The 21867-nt window shown below is 42.0% G+C and overlaps 1 protein-coding gene across 1 annotated transcript; it reads left to right on the top strand.

The window, feature by feature from the left end:
* Positions 1-4488: 4488 nt before the first annotated feature.
* On the top strand, positions 4489-11479 carry LOC141992879 (pancreatic alpha-amylase-like). Its single transcript, XM_074962212.1, has 10 exons — positions 4489-4712; positions 5400-5546; positions 5778-5975; positions 6708-6938; positions 7939-8072; positions 8160-8282; positions 8377-8476; positions 8728-8849; positions 8959-9084; positions 11185-11479. Exons 1-10 carry the CDS (start codon positions 4545-4547, stop codon positions 11372-11374), a joined length of 1539 nt encoding a protein of 512 aa, XP_074818313.1. The 5' UTR covers positions 4489-4544; the 3' UTR covers positions 11375-11479.
* The last annotated feature ends 10388 nt before the right edge of the window (positions 11480-21867 follow it).

The following is a 21867-nucleotide window of genomic DNA, read 5'->3' as shown; positions in this document are numbered from 1 at the left end:
CCCACAGTTTGGGGATCATTGCTTCATCCACCCGCTGGCCTACAACAACAATGCTCCAGGCCCTCCAGACACCTTTCCCCAGCCTACTTAAGTCTGAGACAGGAACAGAATAGACTGAAAAGTCCTGCAAAAGCCACTAGAGCAGTGGTTCCCAAACTTGTTCCGCCGCTTGTGCAGGGAAAGCCCCTGGCGGGCCCGGCCAGTGGCCGCGGTTCACTGCTCCAGGCCAATGGGAGCTGCTGGAAGCAGCGCGGGCCGAGGGACATACTGGCCTCTGCTTCCAGCAGCTCCCATTGGCCTGGAGCAGCGAACCGCGGCCACTGGGAGCCGCAATCAGCTGAACGTGCGGACACGGCAGGTAAACAAACCGGCGTGGCAAGTTTGGGAACCACTGCACTAGAGAGGTTTGTGATGGAGTGAGTAGGCAATTATTACAAGCAGTTTGCTGGGCCCACAATGAGACATGACCGCTAAGCCCCTCAGGCAGAGGACAGCCTGACTCAGAGATAAAGGGACTAGGTTTAGTTTCAATTTTGGTCAAGTCAGGCAGTTACAGACCTGTGGATACCAGTATCCTGGGAGGCACAGACCCAGCTGGTGTTGGCGACCTAGAGCCAGGTGAGACCATAGATCCAGGAGCCAACTCATCGCACTTTACGAAGGCCCTATTGTTTTCTTTAAGCCAGCCAATGGTTGCAGCATTACTACACCCATATCCAGCTGCCTGGTAAGGTGCCAGGAGCTGAAATACAGCTGTGAATGGTGGAAGGGGGGGAATTTGTTATACTATTAATGTTTTAGCATTTAACGTTTTCTGTCTCTGGCGTCTCTGTTGCCTCTCCCCAATAAAGTCCCCCTTTGTTACATTGTTCTTTGTGGGTGTGACATTGAATTTGTTTAGGGTTCCATTATTGAATTCTATTTCTTATGTTCTGGGTCAGAAGCCTTGGTAAGAACAGGAGTATTAGTCATTTTTCCAAGGGACAGCAGCTGCTTGTGTCCTAGGCACAGAGAGGATGCACCTTGGTTGGTGGCACCAGGCAGCACAACAAAGAACCTAGGTCGCTACCGTTGGGGTTGGGGTGGGAGAGAAGACCCTCTAACTAGCAAGCATCAGGGAGAAGGCTTGATCCCCATGAGCCCTTGGGAGAGCGGATACACCAACTTATTTATTTTTAAATACTAAAAGCAGTTTGTGCTGCCTTTCTGCATTGACAATGTTTTGAAAAATATTAAAAATAAAGCATCATCTCGTACAGTCTATGATGAAGCACTGGTGTTAAGAAATTCACTAAAATCTGTACAGCAGCCTATCTACAACGAGACTGGTTTTTCAAAGATAAGCTTTTGTACTGCACCCATCTCCATGGTAGCTGAAGAACCTACAGAATTCCCAGTGCCTGTGATTTAAAATTTCCAAGAAAATAAAAGTAAGAGTGTGTGTGTGTGTGTGTGTGTGTGTGCGCGCGCGTGCACTTCTACACTAGATGCTTTCTGTGTTAAATAGTAAGTGAAGCTTAGATTTTTTTTTTCCACGATGCCTAAGGAACTTGGCTTGGTAGTTGGATGTCCAAATGCCTTAGTCTGCTTTGAAAGGCAGATGGGAGATAAGCACAAAGAATACCAATCTTTATAAATGTTTTTGCATATCACCAGAAGGCTGTTTTATTACAGCACGGTCAGAAGGGTCCTACTTGGATGCATGCTAGGCATCTACATTCCTCTTGCATCATCTAATTTGAGTTTCTCCATGAGGGTTTAGCTGCCTAGTTGAGTTTAATTTTGTGGCATCCATGTTAGAAATTGTAGGTCAAAATATTAATAGATTTTTAAGGCTAGAAGGGACTTTTGTGATCATTGTGTCTGACCGCCTGCATAGCCATAGGCCTCCCCTAAATTAAGTCCAGTTTCAAGGCCAGTTGCTGTGGTTGAACCAGTGCATGTCTTTTAGAAAAACATCCAATCTCGATTTTAAAACCTCTAGTGATGGTGATTCCACAACAGCACTGGTACATTGATCCAATGGTTAATAATTACCCCCACTGTTAAAAGCTTGCACTTCTTTTTTCTAGCCTGATGCTGGCAATTTTTAGCCATTGGATCTTGTTATACATTTTGTTTGCTAGACTGAAGACCCCCCCCAGTATCAAATTTCTGTTCCCTATGTAGGTACATTGGGGATCAGATTATAGCACTGGCCATCTCAGCATTTTAGATGCTCTCTAGGTTTTTTTTAGTTTGAGTTTGGATTTAAAAGGTAGGTGAATTTGACCAGCTAGAGAATATATTTTTTATCTATAGCCATCACAGTAACATGCACTGGCTGTTAGCAGTTGGAGGCTTACTGCTGGAAAGTGGAGCCTGCTCTCTGACAACTTACTGTTCTTGTGATAGGTTTCAGAGTAGCAGCCGTGTTAGTCTGTATTCGCAAAAAGAAAAGGAGTACTTGTGGCACCTTAGAGACTAAATTTGTTAGTCTCTAAGGTGACACAAGTACTCCTTTTCTTTTTGTTCTTGTGATGTAGCCAGGCTTGTGTGTTAGTTGCCCGTGACCAATAAATTCCTGGTGAAAGAATGAGTCTCACAAAGTTTCTCAACTTCTGGCTGTCATTCATTCACATTGTTAAGCTTTCCATCTTCCAGAGTCTCTTTTGAAGTTTAATACATTTTCTTAATATTTACTTTTCTATCTGTTTACTAAGACTGTGGAATTTTATTACTCTTTGTTTTAGTGGGGGACTATGATATGATGCATCTACTTGAAATTCATATTGCCTTTGTCTTCACTGCAAGAACAGATGTTTTTCCATCAAGATAGATATCTTGTAAAAGATATCTATTGGTAAAACCTGTTTCAGGGTTTGTTTTTGTTTTTTGTTTTTTTTGCAGTGAAGACATAGCCATTGTCTCTCTAAAAACCTGACTCACGCCCTCCTTATATCTGCTGTATCATTTCAGCTGGTCTGTTCTGTTATTTCCCTATTGTTCTGAGTCCCTTCCACATTTTGGCTAAGATCTGCTCTCTTTCTAAAAGATAAGCTTTAGTTCATCCACAGGTTTTTGGGCTTCATGTCAGATTTTTTTGTGAAATTTGTGTTCTGCATTATGCAAAAGGTCAGACTAGCTGATCCCAATGAGCCCCTTTAGCCTTAAAAAGCTATGCATTTATAATTCCCTACGACCTCTCAGGCCTCTATCAGTCCAGGTAGTAAAATATTAACCAAAGTCACATTAACCTCTTTCTGTCTGATTCTACTCAATTGTTCCCACTAAATCAATACGGAAGAAATAAGGGTGAATTTAACTTCTGTGACTATAGCCTTGTTGATCACCAAACTGTTATATATGTTGGGATTCCTTCTGAGCTTTTACCACTTGTTTTTTCCAGAATGCCTTGTCGAGTTCTGGGAGAACATTTCATCCAGTTCTCTGGGATCCAAAAGACAGCTTGATTCTCAGGTTACTTTCTGAAGCACGTAACTGCTCTTTGCATATGCTAGCCAGGCCTAGATGCAAGGGTTTTAGGTACAGGGGGATACCATAATTCCAATTCATGTCATACCTCACACCACCTATCCTCGCTACCAACATCTATGCTTGCATGTAAAGATCAATTGCTTTGCAGATTGCATAAGATATGCTTATCAGTTCAGGGTGTTTCTGACTACATTGTTTACTATAAACATAGACACTAACTAGTGTGGTTATCTCCCTTATTTACTGTAAAGACAGTCACAATAGTTAATTGTTTCATAAAGTACATGTTTGGGTTTGTTCAGCAATTACTGACTCAGGCATGTCTTGGCTTAATTTGGGACTGCTCATGTCAGCTAAGCCAGTGCTACAATAAGGGACCCAATATGCATTTTTTTGCAACCCACAAAACTACAGAAAAATACAATTTCTTCAAATATTTTTAGCCTACAGGGAAAAATACATTTTAAAACAGCCAAAGCACAATGCCACCCGTGTATCCCTTGGGGCAGTGTAGTTCCATGCCTTCCCACCCAAGGGCTATCTAGCCTACCTGGCAGCAATTTAGCCCTGAGAGAGAAATTCTGGACTTTTAAGAAATCATGGAGCCCTCTAGAGGTGCAGTGCAGATGGATGTTTAATATTAAGTATTTCTGATTCTATGCCATTGATGCCTTTTAGATCTGTGAGAGCGATCCTCCCAGCTTAGCATTTACTCCTAATCATTGAAGCCACTGACATGTTCATATCTATTTTTAGTCAATGAGTTTGTATCCCCATGTGCACTCACAGATGCCAGAGACCTCTGGAAAACTGTGTTGCCACCCTTAAAAAAACACACAGAGGCTTAATTTGTTTTATTTATAGTTAAAGTTTGTTAGCATGAGAATTTGTTTTCTCTTCACCTGTTGAGCACTTCAGACACAATCAGATAAAATGACAAATGGCTAGTTAACCAAATACTAGGCAGTCATGTGAAATATGTCACATGTAAACGTAACGTGAACTGTACCCTCTTGCAGGACTATAAAGAGCCAGTGAGAAGAGCACAAGCCCTCACTTAAGGCACAATGAAGGTGGTTCTTCTGCTAGCAGCTGCTGGCCTTTGCTGGGCACAATACAACCCAAATACAAAGTCTGGGACGACGTCTATTGTCCACCTATTTGAATGGCGTTGGGCTGACATTGCTCTTGAATGTGAACGGTATTTAGCACCCAATGGATTTGGTGGAGTTCAGGTATGTAGCCTCTAATGTTAGCAGACAGTAAAATTTCTTCATCTTTTGGCATTATTTATTTACCAGAGTAAAAGGTCCAGTTCACAGAGGACAGGCACCAGAGTTATTATCAATTAAAATCGGTGATGGAAGTAGGAAATGTTGACAGGTACGTGCCTAGACCAGTCATTTTGAAGGGGTGATTTTACTTTGTCTCCACTGGGCCAGATCCAAAAAAACACATGCTTTCCACTATGTGTCATTTACATTCTAATTCCTCCAAGTACAAAGTAACAATTTATTTCTTATTTACTATCATTTCAGACATATTTATTCTCCAGTGATGTGCAAAACCAGTAACACTTGTCATCCCAATTGAAAAAGAAACTTCTAAATTACTTCAGTCTCCCAGGGTGGTTTTGTCTTTCTTTAAGGAATCAGTCCTAGGTACCTTTTGTGAGATGGTGAGCTCCTTTAACTCCCATTGATTTCAATCCGAGTCCTCCCAGGATCAGATCTTGTGACAGCAAGCTCCTTGTAGGAGAGAGTGGGCTGGATTACGGTGTAAATCAGGAGTAAAACTGGTGTCAGTGATCTGTGTTTGTTCTCCTCATGTGTGTTGTACAGCACTGAGCACCCTCTCTGCGCTTATACAAATAAATATCAAAATAATTACTAGTTTATGAAATGACATCATTTCATTCCCAGATATCGCCTCCAAATGAAAATATTATAATTACTAACCCCTGGAGACCCTGGTGGGAAAGGTACCAGCCAATCAGCTACAAACTGTGCACACGATCTGGAAATGAAAATGAATTTAAAGACATGGTGACCAGGTGCAACAATGTTGGAGTAAGTGTCTGTGGATTTCCTCCTGTTGAAATAGTGTGGGGAGAAATAACTGATTTCAGATCGGAATAGCTGACTGTCCTATTCCAAATGAAGGGAGAAGGCTGCAAAGAAGTTAGAAAAGGTGAAGGGATGTAAATGGGAGGAATAAAAGGTGATCCAGTCAGCGAAACTCACAATGTCACTTCCCTCTCCTTTGTAAAAACAAACTGAAGTGCAAACATTGCTCTCTAGGTTCATATTTACGTTGACGCTGTAGTCAACCACATGTGTGGATCTGGTGGCGGCTCTGGAAATGGTGCTACTTGTGGAAGTTATTTCAATGCAGGGAATAGAGATTTTCCATCTGTCCCGTACTCATCCTTGGACTTTAACGATGGTAAATGTAAAACTGGAAGTGGAGAGATTGAAAATTACAATGATGTGAATCAGGTAATTTCTATATAAGTATCTGGTTTTACTTTCCCCTCCCGCCTATCTTCTTGACTAGTCTTTGCTGTTGGATGACCATCTTAACAAGGAAAAAAAAATAACAAGATCCTTGTCTGAGCTGAGCAGTATGCACTCAATACAAGAAGGTACTTAAGTATGTGCCTAAATTTAAGCATGGGAGTATGACCATTGACTTCTCTGATGCTTAGAGTTAGGCGCCTATTTATGCACCTGTTAGTTATGTAGTTCTGATCACCCCTAACTGATGAAGACACTGTTGTGTTCAAGCTATTGCCTAAGCATCTAAGGAACTTTCAGCCTGATCAGTAACTATTAATGGGAGACCTCCTTAGAAAACCCACAGTTCTGCAGCAAGTGATGCTGGTAATTCAGTAGGTGACAAGCCAAATTTAGGGATTTTAGCTCCTTGTGTTTGCCAAATTCCATTGTGCAGTCTCCCTTCCTAAATTCACACTGCAGCTACATTTGCAGACAGACAATCTTCTTCACTTCCTGGCCTGACCTGAGAATCACACCCCCTAAACATAATACATTCCAGAGTACATTCTTCTGTATTGACTTTGAAGGAATTCTATTCCAAACAGGTTTGGCATGTGGACTGAACTGGTTTAGTACATGAAATTAAAAATCTGTTAAAAATGAATATATTTTAATCAAAAATGTATAGTTTGGCGTATGACTCGGTGATATCTCAACTAATTTTTAAAACAGGTCCGTGACTGCCGCCTCGTTAGTCTACTTGATCTTGCCCTGGAGAAGGACTATGTGCGCTCGAAAGTTGCTGACTACATGAACGATCTTATTGATATTGGTGTGGCAGGCTTCAGAATCGATGCTTCCAAGCACATGTGGCCTGGGGATATGAAGGCATTTTTAAACAAACTGAAAAACCTAAATACGCGATGGTTTTCCTCAGGAACGCAGCCTTTCATTTACCAGGAGGTAATCTCGTTTTCTTAATTTCACTCTGTACAGAAATGGATTCTTTTATATAAAAATACAAATACAGTATGGGCTGGATCCTGCAAAGCACAAGGTTTTAAACACTCTGGACTCAATCTAGCAGAGTGCTTAAGCATAGGCTTAACTTAATAAAGAGTACTCGGTACTCTGCAAAATCATGCCCTATATGAATGAAAGATTTAAGGGCTAAATTTTAAATTATTTAATTTTACATGATCATCAGTTTGCATATACAAATAAGTGCTTTTGTTTTGAAATCAAGTAGGTGTATAAATATCTGTCTTTTGCATGCAGATATTTATGCATCTGCTCTACACAGGTGCAAATGATGACACAAAGTCTAAGGAACTGGCAAATCAAGCAATAATATTCCCTATGGAGTCTAACCTTTGCCACTTAGGAATCCCACTTTTAGTCTTTTATGCTGACACGGGAGCTTCCCAAAACCCCTTGGAAATCTTAATTGAACAGTTCTCAAGGGCTTTTTAATATGTACAAGTCTAGGAAATTCTAGGAAAGTTAGCTAACTTCTACTGCAGAACCAACAGAAAGACCATAGCATTTATTTTGTGTAGGCCCTAAGCTGATAGACAGAGCTTCGATTTAAAAAAAAAAAAAAATAGAATACTTTACTCTCTCTAAATGGCTGTTTAAAAAGTTGACACTAATTACTTACAGTAGAAAAAGTTTGGGGCGGTTTTTCCTCAAATGTCTCTCGAATTCTCAGACTAAGCTTTCTGGCACCGGGGCAATTCTTTTAACACCCACAAGTGCTAACCATGCTTGCTATATACAAAATAAGACATTTGCAATGTTGTTCATTACATTGAATTTAGGTTGCTTTAGGTAGTAACAATAAATGTGTTTTGTTTACTTGCTCAAATTATTTCTCTTATAATAGAGACCCAGAACTAGTGTTTATTGTATTGCTTTTTAAATAGCTAGGAATGTGTTAACAGCTTTTTCTTACTTCTGCCAGGTAATTGACTTGGGTGGAGAGGCAATTAAAGCCAGTGACTACTTGGGAAATGGCCGAGTGACTGAATTCAAATATGGTGCGAAACTGGGGACAGTCATCCGCAAATGGAATGGAGAAAAGATGGCCTATTTAAAGTATATAGCATTTGGATTAATTGTTAGATTCCTGCAATAGTTGAAATAGTAGTGTCCATGTGTTTGACTCATTGTTTGTTTGTTTAGGAATTGGGGAGAAGGCTGGGGTTTCATGGCTTCTAACAGAGCCCTTGTCTTTGTGGATAATCATGACAACCAAAGGGGACATGGTGCTGGAGGAGCTTCTATTTTAACCTTCTGGGATGCCAGGTAAGGAACGCTGTTGGCTGTGTGAGGTTCTTATTACTTTTGTCCTAACGAAGACAGCGTATCTTCACATGTCTCATTACTCTTTGGCTTACAGACTATATAAAATGGCAGTTGGTTTCATGCTTTCTCATCCTTATGGATTCACACGTGTAATGTCAAGTTACCGCTGGACAAGAAATTTCCAGAATGGAAAGGTAGGTTTCTAACAGTTGAAAATAAATTCACAAGACTCTTAGGATGAACTTTACCCCTGTGTAGAGAGACAGCACTGGGCCTATGCACTACTTAATTCCCATTAACATCCTTAGGGTAGGAGTGGTACTTGAGTGATGAATAAGCCTTGTGTTGACTCTCTGAACAAGAATGAATGCTATCCTGTTTCCTATGTATGGCCTTTTTCCAAGATAGAACATTTAACTTTTATAATTTTACATTTATCAACAAGGATGTTAATGACTGGATAGGACCACCAAGCCATGGTGATGGTTCAACCAAAGCTGTTTCAATCAATGCGGATAGCACTTGTGGCAACGGTTGGGTCTGTGAACATAGGTGGCGTCAAATAAGGTAGGAAACCATAGAGAGAAATTAAATAAAGAGGATGCAGTTTGCAATATATCTTTAACTGAAGTGAGGATATTTCAACTGAAGTCAAGCCTATTTGTTGTATTTTCAGGAACATGGTTATTTTCCGTAATGTGGTTGATGGCCAGCCTTTCTCAAACTGGTGGGACAACGGCAGCAATCAAGTGGCTTTTGGGCGTGGTAATAGAGGATTCATTGTCTTTAATAACGATGACTGGTAAGTAAGTGGAATGAATATCTTCAGAAACATGATAGCTACAGAGAGGATATGTGACAACTTTGTCATCGGACAGATCTTGGCTTTTACCTGTTGCAAATCCAAACCTACCACCTGCCCTCTCCCAGAAACACTTTTCAAAACCCAACATTAGCTTCCTAAGGAACACACCAGTCTGCCACTGATTCCTGATCACTGGATTCATACCCGGCAGTGAAGGTTGGTCAGTCAGGAATGCATGACCATGCAGGTGTGAGAGGTAACTAGCCATGAGCTAGAAGGTGGATGGCTCTAAAGAAATGGGTGGAGATTTAACATGTCAGTAATAAGTAATATGTCAGTCAGGTTGGGATGCTCTCCAAAAGGTCATGAAGGTGGGATTGGGTTAGGTCTGCAGAAGGAGGAGGAGAAGAGTTGATGACTAGATTGGATGATTATAGGGATGGGATTCTCCGCTTTTGAGCACTATTCACTGAATTGTTCTTGGTGTTGTCCGTGTTAAGGTTTGAATCACTTCAGTTAAATGCCTCCCTCTCCAATACAAAAGGCATTTTGTCCCCAGCAATGCCTTCAATCTCTCTGGATATTCACTAGAGTCTTTGGGGAGTCTCATAAGGGGTGGCAGTTTGTTAGGATTGGTGCTGTGCTCTTCTTGGCTCCTCTCATGTCAGAGGTGCAGAAAGAGACTTTGGGAATTTGAGACTCAGTGGAAGCCATAAAGAGTATGACATTGCCAGAAAAAAGTCCTATGAAATCCGCAGTCTGCCAAGGTGCATCAGTGGGATTATCAGAAAAGGTCATTTCGGGTGAGACCTAGGGAGAGGGAAAAGAACAATATATGTACAGAAGTGATAATGAAGAGTCAAAACATTGAGTCTGAACTGAAAACTGAACATGCTATCAAAGCTGGTAAATACAGTAAGAGTCTGAGTTTGTGTTCTCTCTTATTGCTAGGGGCCTAAATTTGCCCTGGGAGATGTAAGCCATGTCTACACTACGGGCACACAGCTAGTGTGCTGCAGCTGTGCAACAGTGTAGACACTTCCTGCAGTGACAGAAGGGGTTTTTCCACCACGGTAGTTAATCCACCTTTCAAAGCAATGGTAGTTATGTCAATGGAAGAATTTTTCCATGGTCCTGGCCATGTCTACGCCAAGGTTTAGGTCAGCTTAACTATGGTGTCAGCGGTGAGGATTTTTCGCACCCTGGAGCAATGTAGGCAGGCCAATCTAAATTTTAAGTGTAGACCAGGCCTTAGGTGAAATTTCTGTGGCTTCAGGGGTGGTTATGCCTGTTATGAGAGTAGTATCCCAGAAATATATGCAGGAGTGAAAGTAATTTAAGGGACATACCGGTACGCAGGGCGGCCGGGGTCCTGAGCAAGGTGGGGAGGGCCTGGGGCCAGACTCCCCCAGCCAACTCTTCAGCGGGGCCTGGCGGCGATTTAAAGGGCCTAGGGCTCCTGGCTGCCACCGCTAGTGCTACCCCAGGACTCTGGCAGTGACTTAAATTTAAACTTAAAATTGCCGCCAGAGCCTCCGGCCACCGCCGCTACCCCAGGGCTCTGGCAGCGATTTCAAGGGCCCAGGGCTCTGGCTGCTGGCACAGTAGCGGCAGCTGGAAGCCCCAGGCCCTTTAAATCGCTGCTGAAGCCATGGGGCTCCTGGCCACCACCGTTATGGTTGGCTGTATACCTGCTCTTGCAGTACGCTGTACGGGCGTACTTGCACCTCTGAATATATGAGGCTTTTGTTCTAATGAGTGACAGGGAACTCCCTGTCTGATTCATGCTGACCAATGCAAGGCTTCACGGTGCCGCAACCCTGTGAACTGCCTATGAAGACTGCCCTGAACCCTTTGAATTCATCACTGTTGCTCTTACTTTGGCTAAAGAAGTCACAGTAGACTGAGTATGCTTCCAATACCAGCACTCCCCATCCCACTGGCCAAAAAGAGTAAAAGACCAGAGAGAAGACTAAAACCCATCTAGCCTTGTAGTACCATCCCATGGGCCACAGGTTAGCATGACATTTACAGAGAAATCTGTATTAGAGAGTCTGAATTACCACTTACTCCTTTTCAATCTGTTTTTATACATAGGTGGTTGAATGTAAATTTGCAAACTGGCCTTCCTGCTGGCACTTACTGTGATGTTATTTCTGGGCAAAAGGAGGGCAACTCCTGTACTGGAACAAAAGTCTCTGTTGCTTCTAATGGTATTGCCAATTTCCAGATTAGCAACCAGGCTGAAGATCCTTTCATTGCAATTCATGTTAATGCTAAATTATAATGTAAACTAGAGGCATCTCTTCCCTTGGTCATTCACCTAGTACTTTTTGTTCTGTGTAGCACACCACAGTGAATGATCCTTTAATTAAGAAATAAATGTTACTGGAGCCAAACTGTTGTTACACTCTATTTCATTAATGAAACTAACTATTTGTACTATCAGTATGTAACTAATAGGGATGCCAATACAGGTTTATAAGAGGCAGTGTAACTGGCCAACAGTATCATTTACCATTACCAGTACTAGTTTGTTTCAGCTGGAGCAAAGGAAAGGACACTGTAAAGACGAAATTAAATTATAAATTGTACTGTCATAAATCCAAATCTGATACATGTACATACACCACTAATATATTTTTGAATAATGAATTTAAAGTAGTGAAACCGGGTGAAACAAACACATACCCTCTATTAAATTATATGATGTCTGTCACGCTGCATGGAGTGGCTCACAATCATGAATGCCTACTTCAGGGAAGACTGTCAAAAACCAGGCAGACACCCCATACTGGTAGTGCGTTCTATAATTAGAATTCACCAGCCCAGTAGTAAATATGAACTTCTAGTAGTAAATATGAACGGTAACAATCTTATCATGGACAGTCCTTTAGGCTCTCCAGTCTATTTTGTCACTCAGACAAGCTGGATTTAGCAATAAATGGTCATTTACACCAAACAAATAAATAAATCACAAAATATTCAGGTTGCTCCCCATCCAAAGAGACCTGTCACTTATCCAAGATCCACTCGTACTCTGGATCTTACACCAAAGAAAATGCCTGTAGTCACTCCTGTAATAAGCTATCCTTAGGATTTAATGTATATCAGCCATTATCTTCAGGTTACATAATACTGAATCCATACATAGATTCATAGATATTTAGGTCAGAAGGGACCATTATGATCATCTAGTCTGACCTCCTGCACAACGCAGGCCACAGAATTTCACCCACCACTCCTGCAAAAATTTCACCCACCACTCCTCTCACCTATGCCTGAACTATTGAAGTCCTCAAATCATGGTTTAAAGACTTCAAGGAGCAGAGAATCCTCCAGCAAGTGACCCGTGCCCCATGCTACAGAGGAAGGCGAAAAACCTCCAGGGCCTCTTCCAATCTGCCCTGGAGGAAAATTCCTTCCTGACCCCAAATATGGCGATCAGCTAAACCCTGAGCATATGGGCAAGATTCACCAGCCAGATACTACAGAAAATTCTTTCCTGGGTAACTCAGATCCCACCCCATCTAATATCCCATCACAGGCCATTGGGCCTATTTACCATGAATATTTAATTACCAAAACCATGTTATCCCATCATACCATCTCCTCCATAAACTTATCGAGTTTAATCTTAAAGCCAGATAGATCTTTTGCCTCCACGGCTTCCCTTGGAAGGCTATTCCAAAAGTTCACTCCTCCGATGGTTAGAAACCTTCGTCTAATTTCAAGTCTAAACTTCCTAGTGACCAGTTTATATCTATTTGTTCTTGTGTCCACACTGGTACTGAGCTTAAATAATTCCTCTCCCTGTCTGGTATTTATCCCTCTGATATATTTATAGAGAGCAATCATATCTCCCCTCAACCTTCTCTTAATTAGGCTAAACAAGCCAAGCTCCTTGAGTCTCCTTTCATAAGACAAGTGTTCCATTCCTCAGATCATCCTAGTAGCCTTTCTCTGTACCTGTTCCAGTTTGAATTCATCCTTCCTAAACATGGGAGACCAGAAACCCTCACACCCTGCACCCCAACCCTCTGCCCAAGCCCACCACCCTCCCCAGCCAGAATCCTCAACCCCCCCACACCCCAAACCTCTGTCCCAGCCTGAAGGCCCTTATTCCCGGCCACACCCCAGAGCTCGAACAAGCAGCTGGAGCCCTACCCCCAACACCCCAACCCTCTGCTTGAGCCTGAGTCCCTTATCCCCAGCCCCACCCCAGAGCCCACACCCCCATCCAGAGCCCTCACCCCCCTGAGCTCCCTCTGCCCCAGCCCCGAGCCCCTCATCCTCATCCCCACCCCAGAGCCCACACTCCCAGCCCTCCCCACAGGTCCCCAACCCCACCACATGAATTTTGTTATGTACACCAATATGGAGGTGGTGAACATAACAAAATTCATTTCACACATGAGTGGGAAAAATTAGAGGGAACACTGGCTTCACAATAAAGCTAGAAGTGTATCTCAAGTGGGGTCCTGCCAGGATCTGTCCTGGGTCTGGTTCTATTCAATATCTTCATAAATTATTTGGATGGCGGCATAGAGAGTACACACAAACTTTGGGGATAATACCAAGGTGGGAGAAGCTGAAAATGCTTTCAAGGACAGGATTAGAATTCAAAATGATCTTGACAAACCGGAGAAATGGTCTGAAATAAATAGGATAAATTTCAATAAGGACAAATGTAAAGTAGGAAGGAATAATCAGTTGCACAAATACACAATGGGAAATGACTTCCTAGGAAGGAATACTGCAGAAATGGATCTGTGGGTTATAGAGGAACACAAACTAAATATGACTCAACAATGTAATTGTGTTGCAAAAAAAAAAAAAAGTTAATATAATTCTGGGATATATTAGCCAGAGCGCTATAAGCAAGACACAAGAAATAATTCTTCCACTCTACTCAGCACTGACAAGGCCTCAGCCGGAGTACTGTGTCCAGTTCTGGGCACCACACTTCAGGAAGGATGTGGAGAAACTTGACGAAGCACAGAGGAGAGGAACAAAAATGATAAAGGTCTAGAAACATGACCTACAAGGAAAGACTGAAAAAAAAAAAGTTTTAATCTGGGGAAGAGAAACCTGAGGAGGAACATGATAACAGTCCTCAAGTACATAAAAGTTGTAAAGAGGAGGATAGTAAACTACTGTTCTCCTTAATCACTGAGGATAGGACAAGAAGTAGTGGGCTTAATCTGCACCAAAGGAGATTTAGGTTAGACATTAGGAAAAAAATTCCTGTCGGGGTGATTAAGCATTGGAACAAATTTATGGAGGTTGTGGAATCTCCATCATTGGAGGATTTTAAGAACAGGTTAGACAAACACAATGTAGGGAATGGTCTAGATAATACTTATTCCTGCCTCAGTGCAAGGGATTTGATTAGATTCCAAACCTACATTTCTAAGGTTATGGCTACACTACAGAACTTACAGCGGCACAGCTCTACCACTGCAGCTTTGTTGCTGTAAGATCTCCTGTGTAGCCATTCCATGGTGGCAGGAATGAGCTCCCCTGCGGGGACAATTCCAGCCGGGCCCACCCAGCATCAGTGGGGGTCCTGGGCCTCACGCCTGTGCCTGCTTCCACCCCCCCCCCCAGCAGCCAGGCTGCCCTTCCCCAGCACCCACGAGGGCCCCGGGCAGCACCTCCAGTTTTATTCACTGGTATCTTTAGTAAAAGTCATGGAGAGGTCATGGGCAGTGAATTTTTGTTTACTGCCTGTGACCAGTCCATGACTTTTACTAAAAATACCCATGACTAAAACATAGCCTTAATTATAATGTTATGTTGAAAGAAGAGCATGCACTAGAATGGCAACAATAAAACAGGTAGATGGCACCCTGTCAAGGTTCCTTCCCCACTCTGAACTCTAGGGTACAGATGTGGGGACCTGCATGAAAACCTCCTAAGTTTACTTTTACCAGCTTAGGTTAAAACTTCCCCAAGGGACAAACTATTTTACCTTTTGCCCTTGGACTTTCGCTGCCACCACCAAACGTCTAACCGGTATTTTTTTTATTAGGAAAGAGCCCATTTGGAAAGAGCCCCCCAAAATCCTCACCAAAACCTTGCACCCCCCTTCCTGGGGAAGGTTTGATAAAAATCCTCACCAATTTGCATAGGTGACCACAGACCCAAACCCTTGGATCTTAAGAACAATGAAAAAGCATCCAGTTTCTTAAAAGAAGAATTTTAATAGAAAAAAAAGTAAAAAAGAATCACCTCTGTAAAATCTGGATGGTAAATACCTTACAGGGTAATCAGATTCAAAACATAGAGAATCCCTCTAGGCAAAACCTTAAGTTACAAATAGACACAAAGACAGGAATATCCATTCCATTCAGCACAGCTTATTTTCTCAGCCATTTAAACAGAATCTAACGCATATCAAGCTAGATTACTTACTAAGTTCTAAGACTCCATTCCAGTTCTGTCCCCAGCAAAAGCATCACACAGACAGACCCAGACCCTTTGTTTCTCCCCCCCTCCAGCTTTGAAAGTATCTTGTCTCCTCATTGGTCATTGTGGTCAGGTGCCAGCGAGGTTATCCTAGCTTCTTAACCCTTTACAGGTGAAAGGGTTTTTCCTCCGGCCAGGAGAGATTTTAAAGACGTTTACCCTTCCCCTTATATTTATGACAGACCCTAATCTACATTTCATGGATGTTTCTCATCTTCACAGATTACATATGTGCATAAGTATTACACCTGTTGCTCTCAGGAAGACTTAAGCCCAGTTAACCCTTATAATGCCTACTTGCAAATGTAATTTTCATTTTAAAAGAGGGCACTGAAGTATAGGGAGAAGGTAGAGTGGCTGCAAAAAGGGAATTTAGTACAGAGTTCAAACAAAATGCATTTGCTAACACATATCAAGCTGCATATGCACAGAAAATGTCCTGAAAACTGACTTAATCTTACAACAGTGAACAGTGTTGTTTACTAGATTGCCAATTTTAATTCAACGTTAACAGCTCCCTGAGCTGAATGAGGTGGAAACACACATGCAAGTTTAACCAAATTAGATTAACAGAGCTGTTTGACATCTGCTACTTTGTGATGGCAGTATCTTGGCAACTGGAAATGACAATCTGAGAGCAAACGGATCCTATAGGGCTGTGCCTATGAAAATGTGCAAGTACTTGCCAAAATGGGCATGAAAATGGCTTCCTTATCTGAAACCTGTGGCAGCCCTCTTGACATGGTTGGGAGGGAACTTGCTGGGGGAATAGCTGCTGAGAGGCAGGACTTGAAAGCTGATCTATTCCCATTGGGACTTCCCAGCAGAAGAAAATGGTGACTGTTGCTTTAATTTCAAAAAATTATGGTAGAAATGGGTTAGCTTGATGCAGAATCTGAGTAGAAAAGTACATTACAGGTATATAAACAATTCTAGAAATTGATTTGACACAAAAATAATTATAATAAAACTACCATGTCAAAAGTATTTGAACCTACTGAAATATAAATCAAGTTCTTCCTTCATGAATCTATCCAATCTTTGTTTAGATATTCTAGCATTTAGATAGTCTAGCATGATGTTGTTAGAGCCCATGTTCTTCAATTTAATAGAGAAATGTTGAGGATCACAATTAAATGAACAAGGAAGGAAAAGGGAATATAAGAAAGGATTGCCTAGTTTGTGTGTGTAGCTTCTTGTGTAAATGACAGTTTGCATCTTCAGCCACAAGAAGCACAGAGAGTATTTTTCTACATTTGGGGGCTGCTTTTCAAAAGTCCTCAGCACTAGCAGATCCCAAAACAATGAGGTCTGCTGGGTGGTGATCTTTTTTGAAAATCTGGCTTGTGATGGGGCACAACTCACCACTGCGGCCCCTCCTGCTTGCTATCCTGGGAATTAGCTCTGGTTCACCAGTGCACCCTCATCTAGTGGCATCTCGCTGACATTGCTTCTGTCAATACCTGTGTCACTCTCAGGATTGCGGGTGTCCTCTTCTGGACACAGCCCTCCAGTTGTGCCCCACTCAGTTCTCTCTCCTCCCCCTATCCTTCCAGGCGGCAACAGGGGGGCAACAGTCCTCTGTCCAGCCACTTGCCTCAGTGTTAGGCTGCAGTCTCGGGTCTAGCTTCCTGTGTCAGTGGCAACTGTGGTTAAAGGGGGGGAGGCAGCAGTCATGCACTGCATCACTTCCAACCCTCACCATCTGTTTCCTGGGCCATTTCCCCACAGCCCTCTCCACCCTTGTAACAGGGCCCCAGTTTGGCAGCAGTCAACTGGGAGCTCACTCATGTTCCCCAGACCCACCCAGCACTGCTCTGACCATGGTGCTGTCTCTTCTCCCTCCTTCAGAGCACCCAGTCCTCCCACCTCAAACTCCAGAGGGTGACTGAAGCTTTTCTGTTTTATATGGCCCAGCCTGGCCCTGATTGGCTGTCTCTCTAACCCTTATCCCAACTACTGTCTCTACAATCCCTTTCCTAATTGGCTGCCTCCTGCGCAGCCCCCCTGGGGCTGCTTTAACCCCTCTTCTGCCAGTGTGGGGCAGATGCCCCACCACATGCCCCCTTAATGTACATGCCTATACGTGAGCTGAACTGTAGAAAATGTGGTCCATTTTTAGGTGCCTGAATGGGTGCTGAGCTCTTTTTCAAACCTGGACTTATATTTCTCTACAAACAGGGGGAACTCATTTACAATTACTTGACATGCCTAAATAAAGAAACAAAAAGTATATTGTTAGTTTATTAACACGTTTCCCCTCAAGCTTAGTCCTTTATAGTAACATTCATTGTCTTTTTCCACCCTCCCCCAAATCATTACAATGACTCTCTGCAGAGGAGATATTAATTTGTTTAGTCTGGATGGTGATGATGCAGACAGTTGGCCCGAGAATTTTCTCATAGATTTTAATGGCTCTTTAAAAGGGTAAATGACATAGGGCCTTTTACTGTCATTTATACCAATGCAAAGTGGATGCAAAATGCTACTAAATCAGAATGGTACCATTTTTACACCCATTTTCACAATGGTACATGACTACACAGGCAAATCAGGCACATTGCTTCCTGAGATGAGTAAAGGGTCTTCTCCAAACTTGTAAAGTTTGAGGTCTTTGTTCTCCAAACACTGAAATCTAAGGCCAAATCTCTAAGGTTTTTGGGTGCCTAACTTGACACATTTGCAGCTTGATTTTTTCAGAAGAGATCAACACCCAAAACTCCAGCTGAAATCTCTGGGAGCCAGAGGTGCTCAGCACCTCTGAAAATCAGATCCAACGTATCTCAGGATAGGCACAAAGAACCTGAAACACCCAAAATTGCATGCCATTTCTGAAACTTTAGCTGCATACTAAATACTCTTTACTTGGGGCTATGTTTGAAAAGGATTCAGAACCTTCAGGAAGCACAGAATAGCTTGCCTCACATTGGCATGTCCCACTCAGGCACATAACATCAGCACTACCTGCTTTGCAACCTGTTTGCTTTTAAGTGCAGATCAAGTTATTGGATGAAATCTCTGTGACCCCTAAGAAGTTTAGCACCCTGCCATGTAAGAGCGTACTTCTTCCCTTTTATTCTACCAAAGGAGCTATAAATACTATACTCACTATAAATACTCTCCTTAGCTGATAGCCGGGCATCTCAGCAAAAGACACACAACTTTGGAAAAAAGTTCCTTCCAGTGATCTGCCATAATCTAAATCTGGTGTGCTTCAGAGCACAATATGAGAAGAACTAGCTGGAAAAAGCCTTTGACTGATGCTCACTAATATTAAGGAATAGGGCTTTTGTGCTGAGGGGTGATGGTAGTGAAGAGGAGGGTCTGTTCTATTTTGTCATTATTTTTTTCTTGGTGTGTAGGGTGTCTTGGTGCTTCACTTAATGGCTTGGTGTATATTTCTAAAATAAAATAAATAATTTTGAGACTGCTTCCAGGCAATTTGAAAGCTTTAATATGCTATTCACCTCTGCTACCATTTGAAAATATTCTGATGTTTACAACATATTTATCTTGTTGGGGAACAGCTTCCTAGTGAATCTGATGTGTATAATGCTTTATTGAAAAAAGCCAATCAAAATAAGTAGTAATTTAACATTTAAAGAGCCCATATGAAAAAAAATAAAGAGTGCGGGCTCTCTCAATCTCAACTGGAATCAACAAGAAAAAAAGACCTTCAAAGGTCTTTGATTAGAAAATGAACAGATGGGCAAACGTGATCTGTTTGCTCTTTTTGTCCTTGAATATAAATTGTGGGAAAGAGAATGATGTTTCTGACGCAGAACAAATAGCTTGTTTTAGAAACAGGCACAAACCAGAATAAGAGTACAGGAACAAAGTGCACTGAGTTTAGATTGGTGTTAGAACTGATGTGATGTTTTGCTGATTCCCCTTCCCCCTTCACCTCCCAGATATCCACCAAGTGTCACTGACATTTTGTTCTTCAAGTTCTTTGGGGAAATCTTATAATTAACAACACAATTCTAGTTGTATATTTAAAGCACTGTCATTGAGTCCTTCATTTTATAATTTTGTATGTCCGTATGAAAGACTAAAGATTTTAAACCACAACTTTAAAATATTTTATAACAACATTAAATGGAGAATTTCCTGGGGCAAACCAGGATGCCTATAATTCATCTTCTTTATTGTTTTGGTTGCTACAATGATGAAATTCAGAGTGACTCATTTGCTTAAGTACTCATTATCTTTTTTAATATTTCAAATATGTGTGGACAAATAGTGTATCAGTCAACTACCCACTGTCGGCCAAAGTCAGGTTACTTTATTCACTCAAATAATACCATTTAATTCAGTTATACGGGATCATGGCATAGATCAGTATTCTAATGATTTGTAGCAGTATTGCCAACTGCAAACATGACAAAATAATGAGCCACAAGATTGACTTAGATATCATAAGACTTTCAAGTAAAATACATTTTGGGTTCTTTTAATCTGACTTCAAGTTTTTGAGCCTATAAGGTGCACTTGAGTCATATTTTCAATCTTTTCTCTACAACCATGAGAACTAGAAATTTACCTGTAAAAGAAAAATGAAAGCAGGGATCCTCATGTAATCAGTTTATCTCTAGCACCTGGGGTTTTATAAAAAACATCAAATTTTGCAAGACTTGTAATACATGCATGCACAAGAGTTGAAAACACTGTTGTAGTAATTATGACTGACAATTTGGTTCTCTTAAAACTTAATTCTGCCACCTAAATTATAACAGAACTGCCTCTAAGTTTAACTGTGAATTATAAGGCATCTCAAACATACTACAAAATAACAGCATTTCAATACTCCAGGGCCTGAATGTTTCAGTTGCTTTTGGAAATTCAAATCTTGCCAGTGGATAGCTGGCCCATTTCCAGTAAATATGTTCCATTTAACTATATGCAGCGGTGTCTGGATGTAGGTTTCAGAGTAGCAGCCGTGTTAGTCTGTATTCGCAAAAAGAAAAGGAGTACTAGTGGCACCTTCGAAACTAACCAATTTATTTGAGCATAAGCTTTCGTGAGCTACAGCTCATTTCATCGGATGCATTCAGTGGAAAATATAGTGAGGAGATTTATATACACACAGAATATGAAAAAATGGGTGTTATCATACACACTGTAAGGAGAGTGATCACTTAAGATGAGCTATTACCAGCAGGAGAGCGGGGGGGAGAAAACCTTTTGTAGTAATAATCAAGGTGGGCCATTTCCAGCAGTTAACAGGAACGTCCGAGGAGCAGTGGGGGGTGGGGGAAATAAACATGGGGAAATAGTTTTACTTTGTGTAATGACACATCCACTCCCAGTCTCTATTCAAGCCTAAGTTAATTGTATCCAGTTTGCAAATTAATTCCAATTCAGCAGTCTCTCATTGGAGTCTATTTTTGAAGTCTTTTTGTTCTAATATTGCGACCTTTAGGTCTGAAATCGAGTGACCAGAGAGATTGAAGTGTTCTCCGACTGGTTTATGAATGTTATAAGTCTTGACATCTGATTTGTGTCCATTGATTCTTTTACGTAGAGACTGTCCAGTTTGACCAATGTACATGGCAGAGGGGCATTGCTGGCACATGATGGCATATATCACATTGGTAGATGTGCAGGTGAACGAGCCTCTGATAGTGTGGCTGATGTGATTAAAAGAATAAATGGACATTAAATGGAGAGTACAGTCCTCGCTGCCCATTGGAATTCTGGGCTGAGCTCCTAATGCCTGACAGGGCCAAAAATTTGTTGCGGGTCGTTATGGGTAAATGTCATCAGTCAACCCTCCCTACCTCCATGAAAGCAATGGCTGACAATCATTTTGCGCCCTTTTCCCTGGATTGCCCAAGCAGACGCCATAACATGGAAGCATGGAGCCCGTTCAGCTCACCGCAGCAGTTATGACCATTGTAAACACCTTGCACATTATCGTGCAGTTTATGCAGAACCAGCACCTGAAAAACCAGGCGAGGAGGTGACGGCAGCGTGGTGATGAGGACACGAACACAGATTTCTCTAAAACCGCGATCCCCGGCAATTTGGAGATCATGGTGTCACTGGGGCAGGCTCATGCCATGGAACGCTGATTCTGTGCCTGGGAAACAAGCACAGACTGGTGGGACCGCAATGCGTTGCAGATTTGGGATGATTCCCAGTGGCTCCGAAACTTTCCCATGCGTAAGGGCACTTTCATGGAACTTTGTGACTTGCTTTCCCCTGCTCTGAAGCACAAGAATACCAAGATGAGAGCAGCCCTCACAGTTCACAAGCGAGTGGCAATAGCCCTGTGGAAGCTTGCAATGCCAGACAGCTACCGGTCAG

The sequence above is a fragment of the Natator depressus genome, chromosome 8, assembly GCF_965152275.1.
Source record: "Natator depressus isolate rNatDep1 chromosome 8, rNatDep2.hap1, whole genome shotgun sequence".
Lineage (NCBI taxonomy): Eukaryota > Metazoa > Chordata > Testudines > Cheloniidae > Natator > Natator depressus.
The sequence above is the reverse complement of the archived record's forward strand: the minus strand, read 5'-3'. Positions and strand labels throughout refer to the sequence as shown.

Coding starts and splice junctions, on each gene's coding strand:
- LOC141992879 (XM_074962212.1), top strand. CDS start 4,545: ATGAAGGTGGTTCTTCTGCTAGCAGCTGCTGGCCTTTGCTGGGCACAA. Junction 4,713..5,399: donor ATGGATTTGGTGGAGTTCAG/GTATGTAGCCTC, acceptor TTTCATTCCCAG/ATATCGCCTCCAAATGAAAA. Junction 5,547..5,777: donor CCAGGTGCAACAATGTTGGA/GTAAGTGTCTGT, acceptor ATTGCTCTCTAG/GTTCATATTTACGTTGACGC.